At 38.6% G+C, this 26,428-nt stretch overlaps 1 protein-coding gene across 2 annotated transcripts in view; it reads left to right on the forward strand.

Annotated features, from left to right (window-relative positions):
• Nucleotides 1-26,428, forward strand: part of LOC140738390 (tectonic-1-like) — a 42,644-nt gene that overhangs the window by 8,238 nt on the left and 7,978 nt on the right. For both annotated transcript variants that reach the window (XM_073065628.1, XM_073065629.1), the window contains exons 6-13: nt 7,858-7,970; nt 10,122-10,148; nt 11,430-11,558; nt 11,725-11,850; nt 15,956-16,037; nt 17,573-17,717; nt 23,952-24,108; nt 25,659-25,784. In XM_073065628.1, the coding sequence (XP_072921729.1) occupies nt 7,858-7,970; nt 10,122-10,148; nt 11,430-11,558; nt 11,725-11,850; nt 15,956-16,037; nt 17,573-17,717; nt 23,952-24,108; nt 25,659-25,784 (905 nt within the window). The remainder of the gene's footprint in view (nt 1-7,857; nt 7,971-10,121; nt 10,149-11,429; nt 11,559-11,724; nt 11,851-15,955; nt 16,038-17,572; nt 17,718-23,951; nt 24,109-25,658; nt 25,785-26,428) is intronic.

Raw genomic sequence — 26,428 nt, forward strand, 5'->3', positions numbered from 1 at the left:
GCCTTATAAAGCCTCAGCATTACATCTTTGCTTTTTTTATTTTAGTCATCTTGAAATGAATGCTAACATTGCATTTGCCTTCATTACCACGGATACAACCGTGCACCTCTGATTTCTGAATTGTTTCCCCATTTAGAAAATAGTCTGCGCCTTTATTCCTTCCTCCAAAGTGCATGATCACATACTACCCTACAGTATATTCCATCTGCCATTTCTTTGCCATTCTACTAATTAGTCCAACTTCTACAGAGCCCCCCTGCTTCCACAACTCTGCCTGCACTCTCACCTACCTTTGTATTTTCTGCCATCTTGACCACAAAGACATCTATCTTGTCATCCAGATCATTGACGTATAATGTAAAAGAAGTTTTCCCAACATTGACCCTTGCGGAACACCACTGGTTACTGGCAGCCAAACAGAAAAGGCCCCCTTTATTCTTACTCTTTGCCTCCTGCCAGTCAGCCAATCTTCCATCCATATTAATATATTTCCTGTAATACCATGGGTTCTTATCTCGTTTAGCAGCCTCATGTGTGACACCTTGTCCATGATCTTCTGAAAATCCAAGTAAACAACATCCACAGATTGTTCTTTGTCCATCCTGCCCGTTATTTCCTCAATGAATTGCAACAGATTTGTCAGGCAAGATTTTCCCTTAAGGAAACTATGCTGGCTTTGGCCTATTTTATCAAGCGCCTCCATGTATCTCAAAACATCATCCTTAATAATGAACTCCAGAATATTCCCAACCACTGAAGTCGGACTAATGGGCCTATAATGTTCTGTCATTTACCTCCTCCTTTTTTATAGAGTGGAGTGACATTTGTTATTTTAGACAATAGACAATAGGTGCAGAAGTAGACCATTCGGCCCTTCGAGCCTGCACCGCCATTTTGAGATCATGGCTGATCAACTACTATCAATACCCGGTTCCTGCCTTGTCCCCATATCCCTTGATTCCCCTATCCATAAGATACCTATCTAGCTCCTTCTTGAAAGCATCCAGAGAATTGGCCTCCACTACCTTCCGAGGCAGTGCATTCCAGACCCCCACAACTCTCTGGGAGAAGCAGTTTTTCCTTAACTCTGTCCTAAATGACCTACCCCTTATTCTCAAACCATGCCCTCTGGTACTGGACTCTCCCAGCATCTGGAACATATTTCCTGCCTCTATCTTGTCCAATCCCTTAATAATCTTATATGTTTCAATCAGATCCCCTCTCAATCTCCTTAATTCCAGCGTGTACAAGCCCAGTCTCTCTAACCTCTCTGCGTAAGACAGTCCAGACATCCCAGGAATTAACCTCGTGAATCTACGCTGCACTTCCTCTACAGCCAGGATGTCCTTCCTTAACCCTGGAGACCAAAACTGTACACAGTACTCCAGGTGTGGTCTCACCAGGGCTCTGTACAAATGCAAGAGGATTTCCTTGCTCTTGTACTCAATTCCCTTTGTAATAAAGGCCAACATTCCATTAGCCTTCTTCACTGCCTGCTGCACTTGCTCATTCACCTTCAGTGACTGATGAACAAGGACTCCTAGATCTCTTTGTATTTCTCCCTTACCTAACTCTACACCGTTCAGATAATAATCTGCCTTCCTGTTCTTACTCCCAAAGTGGATAACCTCACACTTATTCACATTAAACGTCATCTGCCAAGTATCTGCCCACTCACCCAGCCTATCCAAGTCACCCTGAATTCTCCTAACATCCTCATCATATGTCACACTGCCACCCAGCTTAGTATCATCAGCAAATTTGCTGATGTTATTTTCAATGCCTTCATCCAAATCATTGACGTAAATTGTAAACAGCTGTGGTCCCAATACCGAGCCCTGTGGCACCCCACTAGTCACCACCTGCCATTCCGAGAAACACCCATTCACTGCTACCCTTTGCTTTCTATCTGCCAACCAGTTTCCTATCCATGTCAATGTCTTTCCCCCCCCCCCCCCCCCCCCCCCGATGCCCTGAGCTTTGATTTTACCCACCAATCTCCTATGTGGGACCTTATCAAATGCCTTCTGAAAATCGAGTTATACTACATCCACTGGATCTCCCCCGTCTAACTTCCTGGTTACATCCTCGAAAAACTCCAACAGATTAGTCAAGCACGATTTACCCTTGGTAAATCCATGCTGGCTCGGCCCAATCCTATCACTGCTATCTAGATATGCCACTATTTCATCCTTAATAATGGACTCTAGCATCTTCCCCACCACCGATGTCAGGCTGACAGGTCGATAGTTCTCTGTTTTCTCCCTCCCTCCTTTCTTAAAATGTGGGATAACATTAGCCATTCTCCAATCCTCAGGAACTGATCCTGAATCTAAGGAACATTGGAAAATGATTACCAATGCATCCGTAATTTCCAGGGCCAGCTCCTTTAGTACCCTAGGATGCAGACCATCTGGACCTGGGGATTTGTCAGCCTTCAGTCCCATCAGTCTTCTCATCACCGTTTCCTTCCTAATGTCAATCTGTTTCATTTCCTCTGTTACCCTGTGTCCTTGGTCCATCCATACATTTGGGAGATTGCTTGTGTCTTCCTTAGTGAAAACAGATCTAAAGTACTCATTAAATTCTTCTGCTATTTCTCTGTTTCCCATAACAATTTTTAGTCCTCCAAAACCATTCCAAAATCTAGTGATTCTTGAAAGATCACTACTAATGCCTACACAATCTCTTCAGCAACGTCTTTCAGAACCCTGGGGTATATCTGGTTCCAGTAACTACTTATCAGGTTTTCAAGTATTTTTTTCTTTAGTAATAGCAACTACACTTACTCCTAACCCCTGACACTCTTGAACTTCTGACATAATGCTGTGGTGACTTCCACAGCGAAGACTAATGCAAAAATACTTATTGAATTTGTCCACCATTTCTTTGTCCCCCATTAGTACCTTCGCCAGTTTCATTTTCCAGCAATCTGCTATCCATTCTTGCCTCTATTTTACTCTTTATATATCTTAAAAAACACTCTGTATCTTCTTTTATGTTATTGGCTAGTTGCCTTCTGTTGGTTTTTTAAAAGCTTCCAATCCTGTTGCTGTTAAGTGCCATCAAGTCGTAGCTGACTCATGGTAACCCTGAATGATAGTCGCCCTAAATGTGTTTTGATCCTCGCAAAGATGACTCATTGTTGATAATGTTGCAATCACAGTTGTCCTTATTGTGTCCATCCATCTGAATATCAGCCTTCCTCTCTTCACCTTACTGAGCATGATATCCTTTTCCAGGGAGCAGTTTCTTCACATGATGTGCCTAAAGTTCAATAGGCAGAGTCTTGTCTTTTGAGCCTTCAGAGAGAGACTTGGTTTGATCTCACTTAGGACCAATTTGTTTGTTCCGTGAGAGGTCCATGAGATGTGCTAATTTTCCTCCAGCACCCCAGTTCAAAGGCATCGATACACTTCCTATTCTTCTTTACCATCTGAGTTTTACATCTATATAATGTCGTTGAGAACTCCATCACCTGCACATGCCGAATCTTTGAATTTAGAGATAGATTTCTGTTCCCAAGGATCTTCTCTAAATCCTTCATGGCTGCTCTGCCAAGGACGATTTTTCATTAGGTTTCTTGGCTGCTTACCACTTCGGTGTTAGTCATTGATTCAACTAAGTTGAAACTGTCAACCACTTCAATTTCTCCTCCATCGAGATTGAAATTGGTTGTGCTGCCAATAGTTATAATCTTATTGTTCTTCAGGTTAAGGTGCAGACCCATCTTGAGACTATGTTCCTTAATGTTGGTTAGCAGTTGCTTCAGGTCTTCTTCATCTTCAGCCAGTATTGTCATGTCATCAGCATAATGAAGATTATTGATGATTTTGCTGCCAATTCTCACTCCTCAATTCTCCCTGTATACTCTTGCTTCTCTGAAGATTTGTTTGACTTACAAATTAAAAAGGCAGGGGAAAAGAGAATACAGTCTTGTCATACCCCTTTACAGATGCTGAATCATTCTGTTTCTCTTTGTTCAGTTCAAACTTGCATCTTGATTAATGTAAAGATTTCACATATGGATGATCAAATTTTCTGGTACAACCATGTGTCTTAATGTGATCCATAGTTTGTCAAAGGCCTTGCTGTAGTCAATAAAGCACATATAGATGTCTTTCTGGTATCCTTTCGTCTTCTCGATAATCCATAATAATCGCAATGATGTCTTTTGTTCCCCTTCCTTTCCTGAAACCAGCTTGCACTTCAGGAAGCTCCCACTCCAAATAAGGTTGAAGTCTCTTCTGAATGATCTTTAGTAAAATCTTGCTGGAATGAGGGTGATTGAATGATAATTTTCACACTCTGTCGAATCACCTTCTTCAATATTGGTAAAAACGCTGATTTCCTCCATTCACTTGGCCATGGTGTTGTCTTCCGGATCAGCTGACAGAGCATCATCAGTATTGCAACAGCTGTGACTGATTGCTGTGGTATTTCAATTAGAATTCCATCAATGCCAAGATCTTTGTTCTTTGGTAAGGCTTTTAATGCTGCTTCAACTTCTTCCTTCATCACTGTCAGCTCCTGATGGTAAGATATAGGGTGATATTCTTGATCCAGTTGATCTTACTGGTATAATGACTCACAATATTCCTTCCAGCATTGTTTAATCTTCTCAAATTAATTAAGCATGGCACCTTGTGCATCTTGTAGCATTCCTGTGCGAGGCTGGAATTTTCTCTTCAGTTCATGTAGCTTTAAGAAAACTAATCTTGTCCTTCCTTTCTTATTTTCCATTTCTACTTCACACTTGTTATTGTAGTAGTTTTCCTTGTCTCGCCTAGTGGAATATTGGAAAGCTACTACTACCCTTTTTCCCTTAGTTTTGGCTTCTTTCTTGTGTGATTTTCAGTTTCTTCACTCATCCAAAGCACCCACATATTCCAGTGCAGACTTGGAAACCATTAGTGTGGCAGATATGGAATGGGACTGTTAAGTCCCCACAGAACCTACAGAAAAGAAGTAAGAGGAGCACAACACTTACCTCCTCGCCATGGTTACAGACACGTACTAATCAGTGGTATCAATGGGCAACTTACATGGCAGGAATGATGAAGAGACAGAATTGTTACCTATGCTCAAGGGAAAGCCCCACTCAGCATGTAGTTCCCATGCCTTATAACTCCTCCACTTGCATGCGGTGGCGAAGAGAGTATAGGGAGCAATGTGAACGACGGTTTGATTAAGGCTTGCTTCCTGAAGCTTTGTGTTATAACAGATCCCTGCTATCAAAGCTGTATGAGAAACGCACCAATGTGCCCATATTGGTGTATGTTATATCAGGCTTCCTCGCAGTTTGATCAACGCAAGCTTGCCTCTGACTGCAACTACAGCAGACCATGGGCTGTAAACAAAAGAAGCAAGACACCTACACTGGAACAGCTTATAATGCAGTATAAGTTGAGCTATGAATGTTTTATGAGGAAAGGTGCTCGTCCAGTGGGTCATTTCAGAGGTAGCTGCACTCAGATGTGGGATGTAACCCCAGGCGAAAGACGCATAGTAGGTTCCCCTCCACCCGAAGGTGCATTGGATGCACAGACCATCCCCTTAGCGGACACCTGGTGGCTGTGTGGTAAGGAAGGAGGTCTAAGATCCACGCTTCCCATCAGTTGGGCAGGTACATGTACACGTGTTATGCTACTTCAAGAAGTTATAGTATCCCCTGAAGTACACTTCAACACTGATATCTCTGAACAGCAGACACTATTGTGGAAAAGGAGAAAATATGAACCTGACTGGACGATCTGGATAGATAGTATAGGACAGCCGAGAGGTATACCTAACGAATTTAAGGCGAGAAATGAGATTGCTGCAGGCTTCGAAACATTTCTACCTTTGATAGGAACTATTAAGAATGTTGAATGGATAAATTATATATATTACAATCAGCAAAGATTCATCAACTACACCAATGATGCACTGGAGGCCTTGGGAGAACAGTTAGATGCAACTAGCGAAATGGCGTGGCAAAATAGACAAGCATTGGACTGGCTGTTGGCAGAAAAAGGAGGAGTTTGTGATGTTTGGAGAGAAGTGCTGTACTTTTATACCAAATAACACTAGTCCAGAAGGATCGTTTACTAAGGCAATGTATAAGTTGAAAAGTCTAAGAAAGGAAGTTAAACAGAATGCAGGGTTTGGACGTCAGTTATTTGACTGGTTAGAAAGTAGACTCGGAGCATGGCTGACTAAAATGGCAATAACTGTCAGTATTGTATTGTTGAGCTGTGCGCTTGTGCTGTGCTGTTTTCTTCCTTGTCTCAAGTCTCTTGTAGTGCGTGCTGCAACCAAACAATTTCCGATGCTCGTGGTGATTACTGAAGCAAGCTTAGTGGAGAAAGAAGCACCGAAGATGTATTGTTACAGCCTACAACGCCTGCAGGATGAACAAGAGCAAAACGACAGTGTGGGAGTAGATTGTAAGGGCTTCTGAGTTTTTTTTCCCTGTCTCAGGTACAAAGGGACAGGTTTTTGGCTCAGCGGCCCAGGGTAACAGGGAGAGAATACTTTGAGGTCTTGGCGCAGAAAATTATAGTTTAACCCGAGATTTGGGAATAAGTGCTTGAGTTTATTGGGGCTTTTGTGCGCGGACTCTTAGTCTTCTTTCTCTGTGTGAGACCCTATGGGTCTCAAAGGGGGGATATATTGGAGTATAAAGTTGCATTGTTTGCTGTGTAACCAAAACTATGTAGTCAGCTTGGTATTTGCTATTTGCTATGCATGTATCCAATTTAGTAGGAGAATGAAATCTCTGTATTGTCTCTGTACTATCGAACACATCAGTGACTTAAGAGTGTAGCCAAATAAGAAGATAATGGTGTGTTAATGAGAACACATCAGTGACTTAAGAATGTAGCCAAATAAGAAGATAATGGTGTGTTAATGAGAGGCTGGCTAAGAGATAACTGTGGCCAGGGATGAGGTAATACGTGGCCCAAAAAGTAGATTAGAACATGATTAAGTTAATGGGTAGAAACAATAGTGGGAAGTCGGGAGCTGATGTACTGGTGATACACAACTGTAGACCGATTGGATATGCTAATACAACTAAACCAGGAGATTGCTATAAAAAATGCTATGCACAAGGATCGGTGGGCAATCAGCGACTAGCTCACTGTCTCAGCTTTGGTTTGCAAATTAAAGTTTAACACTTCTTGAAGAATCTTCTGCGTCTCCTGGTCGTTTGTGGCGCACAAGAAACCACGACACTCCTCTCTCATGCCTCTGTTATTACTTTAACTCCATTGTAACATACATCTAGCTTCTCCCTCTCAAAATGCAAGGTGAATTCTATCATATTTTAGTCACTGCCTCATAAGGATTCCTTTGCCTTAAGCTCCCTTTTTGTGCCATTCAAGGGTGATAAGTTTATCTAAAGCTATTTATGTAGGTATAAGGAACGCATTGTATAAGGGTGCTTGTGAAGTTAAATAAATGCTGCTGGACCTCCTGAATTTCTCTGGAAGACTATGATGAGGAAAGCTATTTAAAAATGTATATATTAATTCATTCCTTATTTTGAAGCTAACATCAACAATTAAAACTTAGAAAAATGGGACTCTGAGGGAGTTTTGTTGGCCATTATTAAACAGAATGATGTCAACAAATTACTTGCCATGAAATGGATCAGCTTGAACTCTAGGTCTAGGTCTATTATAGTGTGTATCTAACACAAAAGCAAAGTAACTTCATGCCCTTCCATGTATTTCAGTTTTGAATCTGTCAATGAGATACTGGTTTTCCACATAACCTAAGGGTGCAGGAGTATCCAAGAAAACAAGTCTGCATTAAGATGTATTTATAGTGTTTTAGTTAGTGATGTTTGACTCTTATTTCTTTGTATCATAGCTTTTTTGATAGATCAAACAACACACTGCAGTCGAAGGATACAGAAATCAACAAACTGCACAAGTCTTCCAGCATTCAGTATAAGCAATTACTTGAATGTAAAAATTCTTCCAGTAAGTTTTCCACAGTTTAATATTTCATGTTCAGTGATAGTTCCAAAATGTAATGTACAAACTAATGGGATGAATGTCACTGAATTTTGATAATGTTCCCAATTGAAAATTTTAGAGTTCAGTAATTGAAATGTCTAAGTATGAGACATCAGACATTCATATCCAGGATTTATTGAATGTTGGCTGCATCTGGCACACTGCTTCATTATTGGACAGACACGGAAACCAATCGTAGAGCCCAGGCTTACTAAGATTTCCAACTTTATAGTGACCTACAAAGGAGGAAGATGCACTTTTTAAAATATTTTGCTTCTGTTTAATGTTTTTAATTTGTAGTGTATTGCTATTGTTATTGATTTCAAAGACGTTAAAATGCCTAGCAGTCGCCACTGTTGGCAAAGTCCAGCCGCAGCTTTATCTTCTGTCATGCTTGGTGAACTCAGCTCTTGTACCAGTCCCACAATCTCTGAGTTTACCCAATCATTATTCTGACCTTAGCATTGACCTCGAGAGTATAGGGTTGCTAGCAGCCCAGGTAAGTATGGGCACAGTGGGGAACAAAAATGGTGATTGTGGGCAATAGGTCAAGTCTATCAAGATCTGGGCCAGTATTCATTAAATAACGAATTCATCATTAATATTAATTAATTATTCATGTAGAAATGAACACAAGTTCTGTAAGCACCTATATGTACAGTGGATTCAGGTTAATTGAGTCATTTTTTAAATCAGGGTAGCCGTTTATTTGGGAAAACTCAAAGAGCAAAACCTAATTGAGGAAATAGCTGGGATTCTCTTTGTTTATTTGGGATACAATGCTGCTTAACTGGGACAGGAGACTGTTGCCACCGTGCTCAGAGCAAACAGTTTTTAAATAGGATCAGTTGTGTGTGTTTGTGTTCAAAAAGTAGTGATTTTTGTCACTGATAGTTAGCAAGAAAAAAAGTAGTGAGACAATTCAGAACTGTTTTGCTCAGTGCAGTTTCAAGCAATCAAGCTTGGAGATCCAGAAATGACAGGGAGTGAAAATGAAACTATACCACTACTTCAGCATGTTAAGAACTATGAAGAATTTGAAGGTATCAACAGTCATCTTGAATGTTACATTGAAAATGAAGATTTGGAAGATTCAATCATAGAAAGCATTGTATGAAGGCAGTCTATAATCTACACTAGATCTCTGTGCTAATTTTGTTCATTTACAGTCAATCAAAAGAACAGGGCAGCATATATTGGATGAATTCTTCTGTCAATAACTATCATGAGCTTCTACATAGTTTTATAATACTGTAGTAGTATTGATAGTGTTCTAATTTGTTCTATATTTCATTTAAATACATAATTTGTTACTCAGACAGTAGTTTGTTTTTTTTATTCCTTTTTATCTATATCCATGAAACTTTGGCTAATTGGGGCAGCCACTTAATTGGACCAAAATGTGCTGGTCTGAATGTATCCCAATTAACTGGAATATGCTGTTGTGTGTTTGTATATATAAATTGACCATGGGAAGTACCATGTTGTTTAGTCATTTATGCCTTGGCAAGTTGATTCTCAGTTCATAAATTAAAGTAGAAAGCTTTATGTGTAATGTACATAGAACATAGAAATTTACAACACATTACAGGCCCTTCGGCCCACAGTGTTGTGCCGACCATGTAAGCTACTCTAGAAAAGTGCCTAGAATTTCCCTAGCGCATAGCTCTCTACTTTTTTTAAGCTCCAAGTATCTATCTAAGAGGATCTTAAAAGACCCTGTTGTATCTGATTCCACCACTGCTGCTGGCAGTGCATTCCACACACCCACCACTCTGTGTGAAAAGCTTACCCTTGACATCCCCTTGGTACCTTTTTTTTCCAAGCACCTTAAAACTATGCCCCCTCGTGTTAGCCATTTCAGCCCTGGGAAAAAGCCTTTGGCTATCCACACGATCAATGCCTCTCATCATCATAACCCCCTCTATCAGGTCACCTCTCATCCTGTCGCTCCAAGGCCAAGTACACTCAACGTAACATACTCATACATGTATAAAGTTTCTAAGCTGTGAATGTATTTACAACTTCTGACAGAAATATATTTTGTGATTAAACTTTATGAAATTATTCTTTGAACCTAGAAACTAATATATGGAAATATATTATATTTTTCAGAGTCCTGATGCAAATTTGAATAGTGGAGTAAGTATATAGTTTTTAGATCTTACTGGTTTGTGTTCTTACGTTTTATAAAAGTGAACAGGATAAAAGTATTAATTATTTTTGTGACTTATTAGTGTTGCTTTGGAGGAACTATTAATCCCACATAATGAAGTTACAGGAAAACTGAAATTACTGATTTAGAGTCTTGACATTTTGGTTAAAAGGAGAAAAGGTTTGATTGAGTGTTTTTCTAAATCATATACTGTATGTGTGGGTAGAGAAATGTTTTTCACATTGGTATGTGGTTCTATAGAATTGTTTGTATTATCCACATGCTACCTTATTTTCCTTTATAATATTTTACAAAAACTTGTGGCTTTTTGTATAATACATTGTATCTACCTATTTCAGAACTAGAAAAAATTAAATATATAACAGACTGAAATATCCTTTGACTTTTTGACAAATAATGCAGAAAGGATAGCTGTCATCTTTTGATTTTATTCAGTTTAAGCTATCTTTAAGCTCACAGATTTCATAGGCTTGTGATGGCCAAAAGTAGCAGTGAAATTACAATGTAATTAAGATATTGGGTAATCGTTTGTCCAACACAATGCTCAAAATGTTTTTGTATAATGATTGGGATAATCAATCAGCTGACATAAACAAAATAATCAATGAGCAATGCATTTAATATACAAATGGCAAGTTGTTTCATAGATTACCATACTTAGATGATTTACCATTAAGTGTATTTGTTAAATTTTTTTAATTCTTTGACAGCAGGATTTGGATTCCTTGCTGCTACTCTGAGATTGCAGCATTTCAGTCTAAAAGGATGCCACTATTACAGATTTGTGCTTTGCTTGAGTATTTATTCAGTAATCTATATCCTGGCATGCAGTTTGCAACAGTTCGTTTAAAGAAAGCAGAAGTGTACTCTCTAGTTAACATGGTGCAGACTCAATGGGCCGAATGGTCTAATTCAGCTTCTGTGTCTTATGGTGTTATTGAATATTGTTTCTGATGACTTTTTTATATGAATTGTGCTGAAGCCCATACAACAGGAAAGAGTTTTTAAATGCAATTACCACATGCATAAATATAAAAAATGCATTCAATTTTAACATGCTTTATAACATGAGGAATCTCAGTTGTTTAAAAAATACATATATAAGAGCTTTGATTTTTGATTTTTAGTTTTAGGGACTTAATTTTGTGCTTAAATATATTTTAGTAATGAGCCTACAATGCTTAAAAGTGGGTAAAATACGAAGGTTAGATATATTCACTTACTAATTAATTTTGGCTTTCTTCCAGATCCCAGTCTTTCTTAGCTCTATAACTTTGAAATCTTTAAATGGAACATTAATACGCCTGAAAGACTTTGCTGTTAATAACTGGTTACCCAATCAAGATGTTAATTTATGCAGAAATATTGTGCTAGAGGTAAGTTATGGTGATCACTCAAAAAAGCCTTATTATGCTTCATACATTTTTAGCCTCATCAGTGCTTCCAAGTACAGTAGAATGCAATAATTTGTTTATGTTTGGATTTTCAAGTAAGCAATTCCGTACGATTTCAGTGATGCATTGTTCTTTATTTTATTGGTAGGTGGAATATATCATTGTGTATAACAGTAAAGGGACCATTGTAAATGCATTGGCTGCTCTTGTTCTTGGAACTATTGACAGTAACTTGGTACCAGTGCGACAGCGCTTCCAGATTAAATTCATTCAGGTACAATACTTCAAAATTATTTTGATATTTGGAAAAAACAGAGTTGACTCAATGATGAATCAGAATCAGGTTTATTATCACCAGCATGTGACATGAAATTTGTTAACTTAGCAGCAGCAGTTCAATGCAATACGTAATCTAGCAGAGAGAGAGAGAAAATAAATAAAACAAAACAATAATAAATAAATAAATCAATTACATGTATTGAATAAATTATTAAAAAGTGTGCAAAAACAGAAATACTGTATATTAAAAAAAGTGGGGTATTGTTCATAGCTTCAAAGTCCTTTTAGGAATCAGATGGCAGAGGGGAAGAAGCTGTTCCTGAATTGCTGAGTGTGTGCCTTCAGGCTTCTGTATCTCCTACCTGATGGTAACAGTGAGAAAAGTACATGCCTTGGGTGCTGGAGATCTTTAATAATGGACACTGCCTTTCTGAAACACCACTTCCTAAAGATGTCCTGGGTACTTTGTAGGCTAGTGCCCAAGATGGAGCTGACTAGATTTACAACCTTCTGCAGCTTCTTTTGGTCCCGTGCAGTAGCCCCTCCATACCAGACAGTGATGCAGCCTGTCAATTATTACAATTTTTTCAGTATGTTTTCACAAAGCTATTGAAACTTCAGGACCATTGTAACAAAAATACTGTATATTGAACAGTATACTGTATCTCATTTGATATTGTTTAGTTTGTCCTACATAATTATATAATTATATATAATTATCTGGATAGGCAGTGTCTGATTAGGAACAGTCAACATGGATTTGTGCGTGGAAAGTCATGTTTGACAAATCTTACTGAATTTTTTGAAGAGGTTATTAGGAAAGTTGACGAGGGTAAAGCAGTGGATGTTGTCTATATAGACCTTTGTCTATAAGGCCTTTGACAAGGTTCCACACAGAAGGTTAGTTAGGAAGGTTCAGTCATTAGGTATTAATACTGAAGTAGTAAAATGGATTCAACAGTGGCTGGATGGGAGATGCCAGAGAGTAGTGGTGGATAACTGTTTGTCAGGTTGGAGGCCGGTGACTAGTGGTGTGCCTCAGGGATCTGTACTGGGTCCAGTGTTGTTTGTCATATACATTAATGATCTGGATGATGGGGTGGTAAATTGGATTAGTAAGTATGCAGATGATACTAAGATAGGTGGTGTTGTGGATAATGAAGTAGGTTTACAAAGCTTGCAGAGTGATTTAGTCCGGTTAGAAGAGTGGGCTGAAAGATGGCAGATAAAGTTTAATGCTGGTAACTGTGAGGTGCTACATTTTGGTAGGACTAATCAAAATAGGACATACATGGTAAATGGTAGGGCATTGAGGAATGCAGTAGAACAGAGTGATCTAGGAATAATGGTACATAGTTCCCTGAAGGTGGAATCTCATGTGAATAGGGTGGTGAAGAAAGCTTTTGGTATGCTGGCCTTTATAAATCAGAGCATTGAGTATAGGAGTTGGGATGTAATGTTAAAATTGTACAAGGCATTGGCAAGGCTGAATTTGGAGTATTGTGTCCAGTTCTGGTCACTGATTTATAGGAAAGATGTCAACAAAATAGAGAGAGTACAGAGGAGACTTAATAGAATGTTACCTGGGTTTCAGCACCTAAGTTACTAAGTACAGAGAAAAGTTGAACAAGTTAGGTCTTTATTCTTTGGAGCGTAGAAGGTTGAGGGGGGACTTGATAGTGGTATTTAAAATTATGAGGGGGATAGATGGAGTTGATGTGGATAGGCTTTTTCCATTGAGAGTAGGTAGATTCAAACAAGAGGACATGAGTTGAAAGTTAGGGGGCAAAAGTTTAGGGGTAACACGAGGGAAAACTTCTTTACTCAGAGAGTGGTAGCTGTGTGGAACGAGCTTCCAGTAGAAGTGGTAGAGGCAGGTTTGATATTGTCATTTAAAAAGAAATGGGATAGGTATATGGACAGGAAAGGAATGGAGGGTTATGGGCTGAGTGCGGGCCAGTGGGACTAGGTGAGAGTATGCGTTCGGCATGGACTAGAAGGGCTGAGATGGCCTGTTTCTGTGCTGTAACTGTTATATGGTTTATAATTTTTTTTCTATTTTCTTCCTTCCTTAAATTCTTCAGATTTCTAAGGTCAGGCTTATTGTTTAACTTGGGGAAATATTATGAGCAAAAACTGTTTTAAGACCAAGGTGATGTGACAAAAAAAAGTCATGATCAGGAATTCACTACCTAAGGGAGTGGTGGAAGGAGACTGATTTGTTGCTTTGAAGAGGAAAGTGGGTAGATATTTGAAAGAAAAATAATTGTAGGGCCATAGGGAAAGCATTAGGAAATGAGACTAACTGGATTTCTCTTGCACCTTTCTGGTGGGCATTGATGGGGTGATTAGACATCTTACATTCTGTTACAGAAATATGATTTTGCTTGGCCCAGACTCATATTGAGCACCAAAGCTGTAGCATTTTCCACTGACCTCATGCATTTCAAAGGTATTTGGGCACATACATGAATAGGAAAGGTTTAGAGAGATATGGGCCATTTGCAGGCAAATAGGGCTAGCTCATGAAGGAACCTTGGTGGCACATACAAGTTGGGCCAAGGGGTCTGTTTCTGTGCTGTACATCTCTAAATCAAATATCCTCTCCACAACCATCCTGCCAAGACTTCTTAGCATCTTCTATGTTCATATCATTCTCTTTGATTCTTCTGAAGTCTAGTAGCTACGTCTAGCCTGTCCAATCTTCCCTGATGAGTCAATGTGATCATTCCAGCCAGCAAATGTTCTTCAGACTGTTTCCGAAACACTCACACCTTTCACAATAAGGCAACCAATACAGTACATATGAATCTCCTGGATAACTGAAGTAGAATGCTCCTTCTGTATTACCCTCACTGTAAGCAGTAACTTACTGTTAGTTTCCTGAATTATTTGCTGTATCTATTTGTTAGCCTCTTGCAAATTGTGCACCTGGATCCCACTTGGATAATAGGTTTACTTATTTATTTGTGCAAATGGATAGAGTGCATTATCATAAATAGTTGAATTCTATATCCAGTCCTCTAAACCCATCATATCAGCTGTGATATTGAGAACTTGTACATGGGTCTGAGATATTCTCTTTCCTGAACTGTGGACTCCTACACCATAGTTGACCACTTTTTCTGCACCTCCTGACAGAGAAAGAATAGAGATCCTTTGGTCCTTACTTTCCACCCCACCAGCCTCCACATTCAAAGGATCATTCTTTGCAATTTCTTCAGCCTTCAACGAGATTTCACCACAATTCTCAATTTCCTCTAACCCCTGCATTTTCAATGCTTTGTTTTTCCACAGATGTTACCTGACATATTGAGTGTTTATAACTTAAGTTGTAAAACAGAATGAGAAATAAATAAAGGATTCTCTGAAGATGATCTTCTTCTAAGATTATGAAAGGTCATTCTGTACCCACGTTCAAAGTCTAACCACACAGACTTGTTCTTGGATCTTTTTAATAAATAGGCAAGTTGCAAAAACATTATATTTTATTCCTGATGTATAGAAAAAAAGTTAATAAGGAAAACTTGCTTTTGCACTTGCATCACATTTTATCTGCTTTCAATGGTCCCAAAGTACTTCACATGTGATGAGTTATTATTATGTGGGAAAACGTAGCAAAGTGAAGAAACAGAATTCTTCAAGCAGTAAGGAGATGAATAATACATTTTTTTCATGATATTACTTCACTGGTACAATGGTGAAGCCCTCACTTTACCGTTGTGGGGTTGCCATCATTAATATCAAACTAAAGGACAGCAACTTCATTAGTGCTTTCCTTATAGCTGTATTCAAATCCTGTATGGAGCTCAAACCCATTATGTTATGCCCCTGAATTTTAAAGTTTAAAAGCCTTGGATGACCTTCACTAGGAAATCCCCCAATATATTTGTGCCATTTAAAGCCTACTGAAAGAAATTGTTAATTGACTGACATTATTAAACTTGTATGTATTTTACTCTAAAGAACAACAGCATTAATCCTTTTAACAGACCAACATCCAGCTTAGTGTATTTATTGTAATTTTCAAAGTTGTCACGTTTAAGGATGCTTTTTAAGGATTTTTTTTGTTTACTCATAAATGTCCTTTTAAATTGTAGGAAAACACAGTGGGAGTTCCCTTCAGTGGAAATCCTGGCTACATTGTTGGACTCCCTCTAGTGGCTGGATTTGGACCAAATGCCACATATCCTTTCCATGCAAGTTATCTTTTACAGTATAAACTAAATACTGTATACACAACGATTAGGGCAGCAATGAAGGTCCTCCATCTCTGGTGGTGTTCAGGACTTTCTTCATGGTGTCAGTAGCTTCCTCTTGTTTTTCACAACTGTTAGTCATGCAAGTCCCGGGTGGAGGCTCCGGAATACCATCCGATGTAGAGGGAATCTTCATTGTTATTTCTGTAACAAGTTTGTTTGACCAGTCAGGATTGTTAGCCCTGAGCAGAACCCTTAAACCTAGATCATCGATGGACCACTCTTCGTCTAGCGTCTACCCTTTGACCTGTTTGGCATGAGTGACCCTACCAAAAACCAAAGCATAAAGCCCTTACACCAGCCAACGTAGCTCTCTGGGTCATTGAGACATGCAAGTCTCCAAACCCTTCAACAAGGTTGTGGTCCTCTTGGAGGTTGAATAATTCAACTTGAGTTTTTCTCCTTTGAAGACTAAAAAGCAGCTCCTGCCTTTTTACCTTCTTCCTTTCCTATCAGACCTCAGTGTTTCTTCCAGATGATCGTGATTTTATTGTAAATTGTTCAATTTAGCATCTAGCACTCACTTATTACGATGCAGTCTCTTGCCACAAATGTTGAACTTTTGATGAGTTTGCAAACATGATCCTCAGTTAATAGTCACTCGTTTTAATTCTCCAACCTACTCCCAATCTGATCTCTCTTCTTGGTCCCCTACACTGTTGTAATAATGCTCAACAGAATCTTGGGAAAGAATACCTTCTATTTCAGGTGCGCAAATTGTAGCTTTAAGTTCAACAATTGGACATCATTACAATGTCTCTTTTTTGTTGGTAACAATTCTGCTTTTGCTAATTACAGCTCCTCTTCATCTAGATTTTATTTATTTGCTTGTCTCAGTAATTCTGCACTAATGCTGCTGAGTATTTCAATCTTTTTGTTTATATTTCAATTCTATCAGTTTTGGAATTTTGATTTGGTGATGCTTTCTTTAGTCAATTTTTTCAGTGTCATTCTATAAAACTGCATTGCTTTCAGCCACTTGCATAATGCAAAAGTAATTCATCTCCTTCTACACTAAGTTGCTAAACAATCTGACATCTATATTTGTTCCTCAAACAGGAATACTCCATTCAATAATGTGTGGAAATATGTTTGAAAGTTTTGACAACATCAAATCAAGATTACTCCATTTTTTGTTTCCATTCAAACAGGCTGGTTTATCTTGTTTTTTTTGTCTTCATTTTAAATTAATTCAATTTTATATTTAACTTTGGGAAGTAAGCAGATCCATGTCATCTTGCCCAGAAGGCCACAACAAAATCTACAAATTTAAAAAAATGTAGGTATTCTCAAAGCAAGCATGGTTTACAAACTAATATATCAGGACTTAATTAAACTTTCCAAAGCTGCAGTGTTTGGCATCCTACAATTTTAATTAAGAAGGATTCATTTTAGTATTTTTCCAGAAATCCCATTTTTCCTTGCTTTATTCAAATATTTTTGCTTAACTGAGTCTTTCCACTGTTGGTATAATTCAAAGCAAAAACAGATTTGGGCAGCTGACAGTCATGAAGAGTTCAGCCAACCAAGATTGTCTACAGATGGTAGGGTTCCGGACGCCAGTACTTTTTGGATACAACTTAAACTCTGGCTGCATTATGCGGTAGGTCTGGTGAAATAATTTGATTTTTCTTTAACACACGTCAATGGATATACAATCCTGGCATTTATTCAGTGAGATACCGTGTATAAGCCTGTAGAAGCACACATAAAGTGCTGGAGGAACTCAGCAAGTCAGGCAGCATCTATGGAGGGGAATAAACAGTCAACATTTTGAGTCCTCTTCCATTCCAGTCCTGATGAATGGTGTCAGCCGGAAATGTCAACTGTTGATTCAATTCCATAGACACTGCCTTACTTGATAAGTTCCTACAGCAACTTATGTGTGTTGATCAAGATTTCAGCATCTGCAGAATTTCTTGAGTTTAAAAGCCCATAGAAGATGTTTCTTTTTAAATGTAAAGTAATTTTCATTGGGTAATCTAATGCAAACTTCCATGGAAACTATAATATCTATAAATCAAACTCCTGGTGAAAAGACCTGTTGTGTATTTAATATTCCTAGTAATATTTGAGTAATATTATAAATATTGGTTGATTAAGAATTTGTTTATATAAATAATTTATTACAGGTAATATGTAAAAGTACATGAATGGAATTTTGTTCCATTCCTCCAGACAGAACTGGTGTAACTGAGTCAGGTTTGTAGGCCTCCTTGCTCGCACATGCTTTTTCAGTTCTGCCCACAAATTTTCTATTGGATTGAGGTCAGAAAATGATATCAAGTCTGGTTCATCCTTGGGAGCAATTTCCAAACGCTTGAAGGTAGCACGTTCATCTGTACAAATACGCAAGTATAAACGCCATGGAACCACGCAGCCGTCATACAGCTCAGGAAGGAGATGCATTCTGTCTCCTAGAGATGAACGTACTTTGGCATGAAAAGTGCAAATAATCCCAGAACAACAGCAAAGGACCTTGTGAAGATGCTGGAGGAAACAGGTAGACAAGTATCTATATCCACAGTAAAACGAGTTCTATATTGACATAACCTGAAAGGCTGCTCAGCAAGGAAGAAGCCACTACTCCAAAACTGTCATAAAAAAGCCCAGAATAAAGTTTGCAAGTGCACACGGGGACAAAGATCTTACTTTTTGGAGAAATGTCCTCTGGTCTGATGAAACGAAAATTGAACTGTTTGGCCATAATGACCATCGTTATGTTTGGAGGGTGAGGCTTGCAAGCTGAAGAACACCATCCCAACCATGAAGCGTAGGGGTGGCAGCATCATGTTGTGGGGGTGCTTTGCCGCAGAAAGACTGGTGCACTTCACAAGATAGATGGCATCATGAGGAAGGAAAATTATGTGGATATATTGAAGCAACATCTCAAGACATCAGCCAGGAAGTTAAAGCTGGGTCACAAATGGGTCTTCCAAATGAACAGTGACCCCAAGCATACCTCTAAAGTTGTGGCAAAATTGCTTAAGGACAACAAAGTCAAGGTATTGGAGTGGCAATCACAAAGCCCTGACCTCAATCTGATAGAAAATTTGTGGGCAGAACTGAAAAAGTGTGTGTGAGCAAGGAGGCCTACACACCTGACTTCAGGAATGGAACAGCATTCCAGCAACTTACTGTGAGAAGCTTCTGGAAGGCTACCCAAAACATTTGACCCAAGTTAAACGATTCAAAGGCAATGCTACCAAATACTAACAAAGTGTATGTAAACTTCTGACCCACTGGGTAAGTGATGAAAGAAATAAAAGCTGAAATAAATCATTCTCTCTACTATTATACTGACATTTAAGTAGTGATCCTAACTGACCTAAGACAGGGAATGTTTTCTAGGATTAAATGTCAGGAATTGTGAAAAACTGAGTTTAAATGTATTTGGCTAAGGTGTATGTAAATTTCTGACTTCAACTGTAGATGACATTATTGTTATTGGTGAGGATGACAAGGAACATCTCCAAAACCTCAGGACGGTGTTTTAAAAAAATTAGAAGATTAGGGGCTCAGAGCATGATGCAATAAATGTGAATTCTTTAAACCAAGCATTACTTATTGTGGTCACACAAGGATTACAGAAGTGTGCTGAGAAAATTCAAGCAGTGGTGGATGCCACAAGGCCAAAGGACATGTCACTGTTGTGGTGCTTTTTAGGAATTGTCAATTACTATAACAGGTTCCTGCCAAACCTGGCTACTGTGCTCCACCTCTTGAATGGATTACTACAGATGGGGAATAAATGACATTGGACAAAGCAGTGTGAGCTGACTTTCCAAAAGGCAAAGGAAATGGTGACATCAGACTCTGTACTCACACATTATGATCCACATCGTCCAGTGAAGCTTGCCTGTGATGCCTTATGGTATAGGTGTAGTCATGTCACATTATGAGTGATGGAATTGAACGTTGCATTACATTCCCTTACTACAGCAGAGAAAAAATACCCACAGACTGACAGAGGCCTCGAGTCTGGTTTGGGGTGTTAAAACATTTCAACCAGTACTTGTATGAGAGAGAATTTACACTCATTACTGATAATCAACCACTAGTGTCCATTCTTGATCCAAAGAAGGGTGTCCCACTAACAGCAACAGCACATGTGCAGGGATGGGCTCTGTTTCTTGGAGGACACAAGTTACAATATAGAATTCAAGAGGACAACCAATCACGCATTTGCTGATGGATTGTCCTGTTTACCCTTGGAAATACAGGAAAATTTTATAAAAACGGACACTCCTCTTGACGTATTCTCCCTAACACAAATCAAAAATCTCTCTACCTTGGCAGGGATGATCCAAAGGGAAACCAGTAAAGACTCTGCACTGTCTCAGATCTGCATGGCCACCCAAAATGGCTGGAATGTGCAGCAGAAATTCCAGTTCCCCCACTTTTACCAGTGTCAGGATGAACTTGCTCTTGTCGTGAGTTGCCCTATGTGGAAAGTTTTTGTACCATCCAAGTTAAGAGCTAAAGTGTTGAAGGAGCTATATGCTAGTCATTTAGGTGTGGTCAACATGAAAGCTTTGGTGGCCTAGGATAGATCAGCTGATTGAGCAGTTTGCCATGCACTGCTTGGGATGCCAACAAGTCCAGAGAAAAGGTATTTAGAACTGTCAGAACCACTTCTGTAGCCCCAGAGCCAACTCCTACAGCCACCGTGGATGAGGGTCCAGAACTTGAGATTGTTTCACAGCCACAAGTCTCTCCTGCTAAGCCAAACAACCTCCCTTGTCAGGAGAGACATTATCCCACAAGAGTAAGAAATCCTCCACGGCGATGAACTTGTTAGGCCTGAATGTAGCAATTTCAAATTTGCTATGCTGTGGATAGTTGAGAAGAATTCTATATTGAGTTGGAGTGTATAACTAAGTAGGGAGCAGTGTCATGCATTTAATATTTGAGTAATATTGTAAATATTGTCCGATTTAACTTTTTTTTATTTGTTTAAATAATTAATTGTGGGTTATGTGTAAAAGTATGTGAATGGCTTACGTCATGATGCCACCACGTCAGAAGTGGGCACCTCACTTAAAGTAATAATGAATCATGCTCCCGGTCTCCCTGTGTTTTTCTTTTGATTAGTTTTATGTTTTATAGTTAAGAAACATAACAAGACCTACCACTAACTCACTGACAAGGCTAAATTTTCCTCCTATATCAATGTAAGGGATATATCTGGCTCACCTTTCTCAGGTAAAACATTAGCAATGGAAAGAATTAAGAGAGGAGGCACAGCTTTCTGTACAATTTCTTTCTACCTTGTTTCTATTACCAGGACATCCATAGTCAAACAATGGGGATGATAGTAGAATTGAGACACTGAATTTACAAATAAATTTACACAGAATATCCCTTGCTCTTCCAATATGGTTAAAAGTACCGGCAAAGGCTCCAGTCTTTACCAAGCCTTAGCACTGTACCTCTCACTCTTTGTAGCTCTTTTAACTGAGCATTCTTCCTCTTTGTTGCAGTAGCTTTAACAAGTACTTCTGAAGCATCACCACAGAGCTTATTTTACACCAGAAATCTTGTGAGCCTGTGTGTGATATAATCTAATCCCAGGAAAATCAAACTATATTACACCTGTGCTGGAGGGGCTCCATTATTCAATAGAGAAAAAGAGTGAGATAATGTTTCTAAGCTTGAGTTGTGCTTGCCTCCCTCACTTCCTTCCTCTGCTGATGATTACCCAAGGTAGGTGGAGTTGAGCTGATTAGATATTGCACCAATGCATATGGAGAAGTAAAATATTCTTTACTTGGGACTTGGTGGTAGGCCTTCCTACCAAGAGTTTGATTTGCCAGGTAGCAAGTGAAAATCCATCACTATACAATGAAAAATTTTAAATGGATTCAAGCAAATTTATAAAACACATTTCTAAATTTAATTTGCCTGATTGTTCTGTGATGGAATTCTTTAGTAATGCTTATATTGCATTTCTCTGTGATAATTATTTCTGTTATTTTCTGTATCTTCTGTATTTTCTGTTATTTCTGTATCTGTCATATTATGCAACTGCTATAAATTAGCATGTAGCAAAGAATGGTTAATAGGCAAGAGATGATGATGTAAAAGAAGTTCTTAACAGGAGAAATAAAGTTAAGGTTTAGAGGACTGTACAAATCTGGAATTGAAATAGCATTAAAGACCAAAGACAAGCAGTGGGGAATGTTGGATCATAATTATAAAATTAATAGGTCACTGAAAACCTGAATATTTTGGGCCGAGTCATTGTGACATAGTACTGACAGTTGAATTGAAGTTTTGGACTATGGCACTATTAAGGATTGTTACTCGGCCTCAAGTCTTGAAGCTCATTGGGAGGAAGGATATGCTCAATAATAATAGACCAGTAATGTTCTGATTTAAATGAAAATTAAATGAAAACTTTTGTGGATCTCTACTACATTAATCTCCACGTTCTTTAAGGAGTAGAACACATATTCCCTGTTTGATTATTTCAGGGAATGCACCATCTACAAAACATGTCAAGAACATAATGGAATAATATCCCCCAGCCTAGGTAACTACAAGCCCAGCAACACTCAAAGATTTCTTATCTGTTCAGGACATAACAACTTATTTGATTGGAACCATGTTAAGCTCTTAACTATATATGCCGTCTGCAGTGATGCATAAAGATTGTGATGTGTACCATCTGGACAAATTGTTTTAAAAATAACAATATATCATCAACTAAAAGCATAACATTTGAAAATTAGAATTTATTGATTGATACAGAGAAGAAGGAAAATAACATCCTTATATAACATTTATAACAAGTTAACCATTGGAGTCCTTTGAAGATATCTAGTACACTAGATAGTGTATTTGGATTTTGTTAAAGTCTACACAGGATGATGATGATGGACGAGGTTACAGCACATGGAACCCAGGGCTGATATTCAAAGTTGGTTAGCAGATGGTAAAAAGTAGAAGTGAAACAGGCCCTTCCAACATTCACAGGCTACAGCTGGCAGGGCTATTATAAGATCTTGTGTGTAAGAACCCAACTATTGACAATCTACTATATACCAACAGTTTGGTTGAAGGGATTAAATATAACATTGTGAAGTTTGCTAACAGCACAAAAATGTGATATGTACCATCTACACATGTGAAGTTGTTACCTAGGCTTCTGACTGCAACTTCCAAACATACGAACTCTGCTACCAAGAATGGCAAACTGGCAGATGTGTGGAAGCACATCACCTTCAGGTTCTCCTTTAAGCTCTGCACCATTCTAATTTGAAAGTTCAGTTTATCTTGCAAGGGCAATAAGGATTGGGAAGAAATACCTCCCTTGGTGAAATATGCTGGCCTTGCTAATGTCTCCCTCCTGCTGTCTGAGAAAAGGCTCCGAAGCATTCGGGCTCTCACGACCAGACTATGTAACAGATTCTTCCCCCAAGCTATCAGACTCCTCAATACTCAAAGCCTGGACTGACACTTTGCCCTATTGTCCTGTTTATTATTTATTGTAATGCCTGCACTGTTTTTGTGCACTTTATGCAGTCCTGTGTAGGTCTGTAGTCTAGTGTAGCTTTCTCTGTGTTGTTTTTTTTTACATAATTCAGTCTAGTTTTTGTACTGTGTCATGTAACACCATGGTCCTGAAAAACGTCGTCTCATTTTTACTATGTACTGTACCAGCAGTTATGGTCGAAATGACAATAGAAGTGACTTGACTCCACTTAACAAAACAAATAAATAAACAATCTCATGGGCAAAATTTTCCATCCAATCTGAGGGAGCACAAGCAATACAGCCTTTTTGACAACATGCATGGATGAACTACTGAGATTTTTCTTATTTATCCCTAAAGAATAACCAACGTCACAACATGCCATCAGTGGTCACTTATCATCAGAAATCTGTTAATTGGACAAAACTTTCCTCAAAGTGTGGCATCGTTTGGAAACACTCCTGTGCAGAATGTGAAAGACTGGGTGACCATCCAAAAAGCTACTTCAATAATTCAGGTAATAACTTGAAGAAATATGAAGAGGTCAGTTTTTAATCTACATCTTGATGGAAAGTATCGGAGTGCTAATAGCAGCAACAAAATACGGCTAGCAGGATCACATGGGCTGAAAATGTTTCTGCTTAAACACATTCAAAAATCATTAATCAAATATGCTTTTTGCAACAAGATGTTGGAGAGGTACATAGGTTAGAAAGGTTTAAAAAGTTGAGCCAAATGCTAGCAGATGGGATTAGCTTAGATGGGCTATCCTAGTCATGTGATAAATTGGGCCAATAAGGACCTGATGTTCACATGCTGTATGACTGACTCTGAGTTAGACAGGTTTTAAAAATCAGCAAGCATTAGAATATTTAATCATATCTGGTTGTAAAGCCAAATAAAAGCAAGGAAGATTGAGCTTAAAGATACATTTAAAAAGTGATTCGATACTTTAAATTTGAAGGAAAGAGACTCTATGAGACTCAGTGTTTGCTTTTGGTGCATGGAAGCTGTTTGGCAGTTGTTAAGACATGACTTCACTTTAATAAAAGATTAGATCACACAAGATCCAGGGAGAGCTGGCTAATTGGATACACAGTTGGCTGGATGTTAGAAATCACAGCAAGATGATAATAGTGGGTTGTTTCTGAAACTGGAGACCTGTGACCAATGGTGTACCTCAGGGTTCAATGCTGGGCCCATTATCATTTGTCATCCAAATTAACAATTTGGACAAGAATGTAGCCAACATGGTTAATGCATATTGCATTTGGGAAAGTCAAAAACAAGTAGGACTTTCACAATGAACAGCAGAGCCCTGGAGGTATTGCAGAACAAAGGATTCTGGACTACAAATACATGATTCCTAGAAAGTGGACAGGGTGACGAAAGCAGCTTTTGGCACACTGGCCTTCAGAAGTAATGGCATTGGGAGATTATGGTGCAATTGAGCAGGGCACTGGAGAGACCACATAGAGTATTGTGTTCAGTTTTGGTTGCTCTTCTACAGGAAAGATGTTATTAAACTGGGAAGAGTGCAGAAAAGATTTACAAGGCTGCTGCCAGGATTTGAGGAACTGAGTTAGGGAGAGGTTGGACAGACTTAGACTTTATTTCTTGGGAGTGCAGGAGGCTGAGGACATAGGGACATAGATTGAGTGGACTTGATCCCCCAGAATTAGGGTATCAAGAACCAGAGGGTATAGGTTTAAGGTGAGAGGAGAAAGATTTAAAAGGAACTTGAGGGGCAACATTTTAAAAAAACACAAAAGCTGGTATCTATGTTGAATGAGCTGCCAGAGAAAGTAGTTGAGACAGGTACAAATAACAGCTTTTAAAAGACAGGGAGACAGGTACATAGATTGGAAGGATTTAGAATATTAAGGGCCAAACAGTGACAAATGGAACTAGGTTGGATGGGGCATCATAATTGCATGTTTCCCTGCTGTACAACTATTACACAGGGTTTTGATATGTCATTTTCTAATATTTTTATAGGTTGACAATTTGCATGATTTCATTGCTTGTTCCAACTAGCAAAATAACTGAAGCACCATCTTCTTACAGAGATGTGGTTGTGAAGTTCCTGAATCTTTAATGCTGGAGGTGAAGTGGACAAAATATGGTTCCTTCATAAACCCACAAGCTAAAATTGTAGAAGTCACACAGACAATCAGAGAAACATGCATTTTGGTAAGTAGTAAGTTTTCTTGAAAGAAAAAATTGTTCTAAAACAATAACAATGTATCATCAACTCAAGGCATAACATTTGAAAATTAGAATTTATTGATTGACAGAAAAAACATCATCCTTGTATAACATTTATAACAAGTTAACTATTGGAGTACTTTGAAGATATCTAGTACACTAGATAGTTGGATTTTGTTGAAAGAGTACACAGGATGATGATGAACAAGGTTACAGCACATGGGACCCAGGGCTGACATAACTGCATATATTGAAAGTTGGTTAGCAGATGGTAATAAGTAGAAGTGAAAAAAGTCCTTCCCACGTTCATAGGCTGCAGGTAGTGGGGGTATTACAAGATCTTATGTGAAAGAACCCAACTATTGACAATCTACTGTATACCAACAATTTGGTTGAAGGGATTACCGGTAACTATAACATCGTTAAGTGTGCTAACAGCACAAAAATAAATGTTAGTTTATGAGGAAGCACAGAGGCTGCAAGGAAAGATGGATGAACTGAGTGTGTGGACAGCAATCTGGCAGTTGGAATCCAATGGGAGTGGGGGGGGGGGGGGGAGAAATTAATCCACCAGAAGGCAACATGGAAATACTGAGTATAATTTTTGAAATTAGGAACTTATGTTTAAA

This window comes from Hemitrygon akajei, chromosome 14 (genome assembly GCF_048418815.1).
Source record: "Hemitrygon akajei chromosome 14, sHemAka1.3, whole genome shotgun sequence".
Taxonomy (NCBI): domain Eukaryota; kingdom Metazoa; phylum Chordata; class Chondrichthyes; order Myliobatiformes; family Dasyatidae; genus Hemitrygon; species Hemitrygon akajei.